Source organism: Budorcas taxicolor, chromosome 25 (genome assembly GCF_023091745.1).
Source record: "Budorcas taxicolor isolate Tak-1 chromosome 25, Takin1.1, whole genome shotgun sequence".
NCBI lineage: Eukaryota > Metazoa > Chordata > Mammalia > Artiodactyla > Bovidae > Budorcas > Budorcas taxicolor.
The window spans coordinates 49021421-49028483 of record NC_068934.1 but is presented as its reverse complement, the minus strand read 5'-3'; the positions used below and the strand labels follow the sequence as shown (position 1 = coordinate 49028483).

General features: G+C 51.5%; 1 protein-coding gene across 1 annotated transcript; it reads left to right on the top strand.

Annotated features, from left to right (window-relative positions):
* The first annotated feature begins 5748 nt into the window (after positions 1 to 5748).
* Positions 5749 to 6687, top strand: LOC128069268 (mas-related G-protein coupled receptor member A6-like). The gene is given in 1 exon segment (XM_052662573.1): positions 5749 to 6687. A coding segment is annotated over 1 exon segment (939 nt).
* The last annotated feature ends 376 nt before the right edge of the window (positions 6688 to 7063 follow it).

The window sequence follows — 7063 nt, the reverse complement described above, 5'->3', positions numbered from 1 at the left end:
ATGGTGATTCCACGCCAGAGGGCATGACTTGAGACTTTGATCATTTATTTCTCATTTCCCCAGGGGGCTTGGCCAGAGCTAGCCTCTCTCCATCCTCACCCTCCTGCTGTCTCTCCCCATGGGCAGGAGGTCATCCCGTCCACAATTAGACATGATTTCTGTAAAGAATGTGGCTCACATCTTCAGATGGAGTAGATTCAGCTGTTCCCACCCAACCCCATGGTGCCCCCTGGAAGTGCTGATCTAGAAGCAAGGGTGCTCGGTGTCCAGGACATCTGTGTGGTTGTGGGGATATGAGAGGCTGAGACTTGGAAAGAGATGAAAGGACAGAGCACCTGGGAGGGTCAGGATGTGAGCTGAGGAGGAAGATCCCACGCAGTGTGGCCCTGGAGGGACATTCTCCCAGGCACGACTCTCACATAAGAAGCCACCAAAGTACAGCAGGTAGGTCAAAGTCTCAAACATCACCGAGATGATGGACGCCAAGAGTCAGGCTTGTTCCAGTGCACTGCAAACGTGCTGCAAAGGTTTGGTTCAGAGAAAAAGTCACTAGAGAGAGCGATTCTGAGAATATCGAGGCAGAAGCCAAATGTGAGGATGAGGCAACAGGGGAGGAAACGTGATCGTGAGATATGCTCCTGAGATGATGCTTGGACTCTGATTGGCCAGTGACCCCACGCAGGAAAAAACAAGCAGCCTTGAGCCAACTTGATAACACTCAGAGCCCCACTGTCCTAAGGAGCTCCTGAGGGTGGCTCAGTGGTCCAGGGAGAGAGTGGATTTCTCCAAGACCAGACTTCTTGAGAAGGTCCTTCCTGCTCTCACAGACAGGATCCTGGGCTGACCCAGCGCCCAAGGTAAGAGCGAGTTCTCCACCTCCTCCTCTGCTATGCTCCTCTGGGTGGTAAGCTTGTGTCTGCTTTGGAGCCCAGAGCATCTGTGGCTTCTCAGGTTCCTCTTGCCTACCACTTCCCTGTGTCTTCCCTGACCTGCCATTGCTTTGTCGTTCATCCCACCTCTTCTCCCTGCCCCCCAGGCTTCTGCCTGATGCTTTGATGGGGAACGCTGATGTCTCAATGGGGACCAGACCACTGATGCCTAGGTCCTGGCCTTCTGGACATTTCTCCAACGGGGTTTCCCCATCATCTTAAAAAGATGATGCTGTGAAAGTGCTGCACTCAATATGCCAGCAAATTTGTAAAACTCAGCAGTGGCCATGGGACTGCAAAAGGTCAGTTTTCATTCCAATCCCAAAGAAAGGCAATGCCAAAGAATGCTCAAACTATCCAGCCGAAATAGCTCAGTTGGGAGAGCGTTAGACTGAAGATCTAAAGAATACTCAAACTACCGCACAATCGCACTCGTCTCACACTCTAGTCAAATGATGCCTGAGATTCTCCAAGCCAGGCTTCAGCAATACATGAACCGCGAACTTCCAGATGTTCAAGCTGGGTTTAGAAAAGGCAGAGGAACCAGAGATCAAGTTGACGACATCTACTCTCGAAAAAGCAAGAGAGTTCCAGAAAAACACCTATTTCTGCTTTATTGACTATGCCAAAGCCTTTGACTGTGTGGATCACAATAAACTGTGGAAAATTCTGAAAGAGATGGGAATACCAGACCACCCGACCTGCCTCCTGAGAAATCTGTATGCAGGTCAGGAAGCAACAGTTAGAACTGGACATGGAACAACAGACTGGTTCCAAATTGAGAAAGGAGTACGTCAAGGCTGTATATTGTCACCCTGCTTATTTAACTTATATGCAGAGTACATCATGAGAAATGCTGGACTGGAAGAAACACAAACTGGAATCAAGATTGCTGGAAGAAATATCAATCACCTCAGATATGCAGATGACACCACCCTTATGGCAGAAAGTGAAGAGGAACTAAAGAGCCTCTTGATGAAAGTGAAAGAGGAGAGCGAAAAAGTTGGCTTAAAGCTCAACATTCAGAAAACGAAGATCATGGCATCCGGTCCCATCACTTCATGGGAAATAGATGGGGAAACAGTGGAAACAGTGTCAGACTTTATTTCTTTGGGCTCCAAAATCACTGCAGATGGTGACTGCAGCCATGAAATGAAAAGACACTTACTCCTTGGAAGGAAAGTTATGACCGACCTAGATAGCATATTCAAAAGCAGAGACATTACTTTGCCAACAAAGGTCCGTCTAGTCAAGGCTATGGTTTTTCCAGTAGTCATGTATGGATGTGAGAGTTGGACTATAAAGAAAGCTGAGCGCCAAAGAACTGATGCTTTCGAACTGTGGTGTTGGAGAAGACTCTTGAGAGTCCCTTGGACTGCAAGGAGATCCAACCAGTCCATCCTAAAGGAAATCAGTCCTGGGTGTTCATTGGAAGGACCGATGTTGAAACTGAAACTCCAATACTTTGGCCACTTGATGCGAAGAGCTAACTCATTTGAAAAGACCCTGATGCTGGGAAAGATTGAGGGCAGGAGGAGAAGGGGACGACAGAGGATGAGATGGTTGAATGCCATCACCGTCTCAATGGACATGAGTTTGGGTAAACTCCGGGAGCTGGTGATGGACAGGGAGGCCGGGTGTGCTGCAGTCCATGGGGTCGCAAAGCGTCAGACACGACTGAGCCACTGAACTGAACTGATGCCATTTTTACATCAGGACTACACAGCACACAGAGACAAGTGCCTTAAACCACAGAAGTCTGAAATGGGACAGCTATCGAAGCCAGCAGTCACAGGGCTCCTGAAAGAGGCAGTCTGGGACCAAAGACGAGCCTGCCACAGCAAAGGTGGCCTCGTCCTGACCAGCCTTCAACCATCGAAGCCACTGCCCAGCCCAGGGGGGCAGGTTCCTTCCAAAATCAGGCCCCGGGAGATTTTGGTGAGCAAAGTAGGAGTCGTTCTTGATGACACTGATCTCCTAGTGATCAGTCCTTTGTGTCTTAGAATATTGTTACTAGTGCGTTACGGATCTACAGTCTAAAACCATCTAAAATACGGTAAACCCTGCCAGCTACTGATGTATTTCACTAGCTCAAACTTCCAGGACCCGCTGCTGTGCGGCCGGCCCCCGTCTGCTTCTGAGCCCGGCTCTGAGCTGCTCAGCCCTCACTCCCTCCTGTGTCTTCCTCCGCACTGTCCCCCAGCCCTGCCCCTTTCCACCCTATGGCGTCCTCCTCTTCAGCAGCTTCAGCTCCCACTTACGATGTTTGTTAAATCCACACCTCCAGACCACAGCTCCCTTCCAAAATCTTGGTATCTGGATGTCTTTATGTGGGTGTTCCACAAACAATCCCAAATCAACATAAGTAAAAATGAATTATCTTCTAATTATCTTCTAACTATCTTACTGACTTCCTTCTTCAAAGTCTGCTTTAAAACTTAAAAAAAAATTTTGAATTGAAGTATCACTGCTTACAATGTTGTGTTAATTTCTGATGTACAGCAAAACGACTTGGCTATATGTATGTATATATATTCTTTCTCAGTTTCTTTTCCATTACAGGTTATTACAAGATATCGAATACAGTTGCCCGTGCTACACGGTAGGTCCTTGTTGTTTATCTATTCTATATCCAGCAGCTTGCATCTACTATATATAGTACAGCTTTTGAGTACATCATACAAGTGTTAATCGCTCAGTTGCGTCCGACTCTTTGCGACCCCACAGACTGTAGCCCACCAGGCTCCTCCGTCCATGGGATTTTCCAGGCAAGAATACTGGAGTGGGTTGCCATTTCCTTCTCCAGGGGATCTTTCCAACCCAGAGGTTGAACCTGGGTCTCCTGCCTTGAGGGCAGACTTTACTGTCTGAGCCACTGGGGAAGCAAATGCCCTAGTTAATTAGTGGGAGGGGTAGGAACCCAACCCAAACCCTCTGATCCCAAAGTCCCCCTGGCGCCCTCCAGTGAGCCCACGTTTCAGATCTAGCGGACAGGGTCCTGCGCGGTGATGCAATTTGTAGCAATAAGAACATGATTGAAGAGCGCACACCTGGGGGACAGTGTTAAACACGGCATTATTCATCGGCAACTGGATGAGCAGGTCCAGGGCTGAAGAGCGGTGGAGGCTGACGATGTGTGTTTGGGGACTGAGTGGCGAGCAAGAGACCGTGTGAGCGATGAGATCAGATTCAAGGGCGTGGTTTAAAGAAAACAGGGCAGAATGCTGGGGAATACGGCCTGGAGAATATCAGCGTCTCGGGGATGAGAGAACAAGAGGAGCTGAGTTAGGCCGAGTACAAAATAAGGAGAAGACGGAAATAAGGGAGGGGAAAGGCAAGAGGCATGTAACCTGAAGGGCAGGGAGGGCCTCTCGGAACCTGAGCCCGACCACGCAATGGGAGACCTCACGCAGGAGGTTCCTAACAGCTGCTGCAGCGGATAACCACAGACGTATGACCTCCCAGCTACGGAGGCCCAGGATCCAACATACAGGTCTCACTGGGCTAACATCGAGGTGTGAGCAGGGCTGCCTCCCTTCCAGAGGCCCCGGGGGAGAAGCCGTTGCCCCGTCTCTTTCCGTCTTCTGGAGGCGCCTGCGTCCTTGACTGGGGCCCTTTCCCTGCTCTTCCGAGTCAGCCACCACATCACCCCTACTTCTGTTTCGCACATCACAGCTCCTTCCGTGACTCTCCTACCCTGCCTCCTTCTTATAAGGACCCTTGTGGTTACCTGAAGGGCCCACCAGACGACGCAGGGCAATCTGCCTATTTTACAGTCAGCTGGTTAGCAGCGTTAATTCCACGTGTAACTTTTATCTCCTCTCTCCAGATCTCAGTCGTCATGGGCCCTGGGGATTAGGACACCTCTGTGTGGCTGACCCTCTTCTCTGAGTCATTAGAATCAGGATGGTATTGAAACAGCTGGAGTTGACGAGATCCCCTAGGGACTCAGGCACAGGTCTCCCTGAAGACCTCAGTGCATCTGCGCTGCTACTGAACACAGCAGACTTGGCACCTGGACCCAAGTAAGGAGGTAGACCAGATGCCTCCACCCACCTTTACATTGTCCGTCATTCTCCCCCTGTACCCCGAACTGCTCTTCATGGACTAATGATACGAAGAGGTCTACCCTTGGAGTAGACATGCTCCCTCAAGCCCCTGGCTCTTCCTCAAGTGGTTTCTTTGCATTGGGTATCATCTTTCTTGGTTCTTCCTCAAGTGGTTTCTTTGCATTGGGTATTATCTTTCTAGGTAACGTCTACCATGTCTTCAAAGGTCAACTCCCCCCTGAGTACTAGAGCTCCTGTAGCACTGCTCCAGGACAGTCACACTGCCCTGTAAATGGCTGATTCCTTGGCTTTCTTGGGGTCAGAGACCAGATCCCCCCAACTCCCCCACCCTGCTTTCTGCTCAGAGCCTAAGCTGCAGGGGACACCCAGCAGATCAGTTTGTTGAGTGTAGAGATGAATGGGTGAGTGCACTGATGCCCAAGAGGCCCTGCTCATGAGGACAAAGCTGAGCTCCCCTCTCATGCTCTAGAGAGAGCCGAGGACCACAGGCTGGACCTGCACTCAGTGCCTTTGTGTCCGGGCTTGGGAGGGGCGAAGAGACGGGGAGAGAAAGAGAGACAAGGGAGGGAAGGTGGGGGGCACGGAGGGAAGGAGTGGGGGGAGAGGGAAGAGGAGACAGGGAGTGGGGAGGAGCGAGAGCCCCCCTCACTTGCCTGAGGGTCCATACCTCCGTCTCTGACTCCCCAGGAGTGCCAGGAGTCACAGGACGGGGGGACCCAACAGTCCTGCCGAGCCCAGATCGCCTCACCATGGACAATTACTGCGAGACTCATCATTCCAGCCCTGACGCTGCAGAGCCGGCTGAAGGGTCACACGATGTTGAGCATGTGGCCCTCCGATCGCTCGCCGTGGTTGTGTTCCTTTGCGGACTGGTGGAAAATGGAATCGTGATCTGGTTTGTCTGTCTGTCTCACAAGAAGACCTCCTTCCTCATCTACAGCCTCAATCTGGCCATTGCGGACTTCATGAACCTCGGCTTCCAGATCCTGTTTTCTGTCCGCCAAATCCTGAAGCCGTTCCTCCACCGTTGCTTTGGTCTTCACGCCCTCTTCATGGTCCTGAGGTGGTTCTTCTACCTCACTGGTCTGGGCATCATGACCGCCATCAGCTTCCAGCGCTGTCTGTCCGCCGTCTTCCCTATCTGGTATCGGTGTCATTGCCCCAAGCACCTGTTGGCCATTGTGAGTGCGCTCCTTTGGATTCTGACCTTTCTGTTAAATACGCTGAGAGGTTATGCCTGCGGCCAGCTATTTACCAGGGAGGAAAAGTTCTGTGACGAATTTAAGACTGCCACCGCCGCGTCGCTCTTCCTCCAGTTCTCCATCCTGGGCATATCCAGTCTGCTGTTGCTCCGGTGAGTCCAGGCCAGCTCCCAGAAGCATCAGCCCAGAAAGTTCCACCGGGTCCTCCTGCTCTTGTTCCTGGGCTTCCTCCTCGGCCTGCCCCTCAGCATCATCCGGTTCTGTACAACCGAGAAAATTCACGTCTTCAATGACATCTGTGTTCTCTTGTCCTGTATCAACAGCACGGCCAACCCTGCCATTTACGTCTTCACTGGGAGCCTTCAGAGGGAGCAGTCGACGGAGACCCTCAAGGTGGTCCTTCAGAGAGCCCTGGGTGAGGAGACGGAGGATGCTGAGGACCAGAAAGTGACTCCAACTGGCAAGACGGAGAGCGTGGGCCTCTGATGGATGCGGGGGGAGCAGGCTCCCAGTGGATCAGTGTCCCTACAGTCTCGTGGCAGTACCCATGCCTCACTACCAGCAGGAGAGAGATCCCCAAGTCAGCATCCCCAAAGAGCTCCCTTCCCAGCCTCCTGTGTAAAAACCTAGAACAAATCCCCAGAAGTAGGTGTGTGTGTGTGTGTGTGTGTGTGTGTGAAACCAAATGCACATGTCTGAGCCTTTTGGTTGTGTTCTTTCGCTCAGTTGTGTGCAACTCTTTGCAACCCCCTGGACTATAGCCCACCAGGCTCCTCTGTGCATGGGATTTTCCAGGCAAGAATACTGGAGTGGGTTGCCATTCCTTTCTCCAGGGGATCTTCCTGACCCACGGATCGAACTC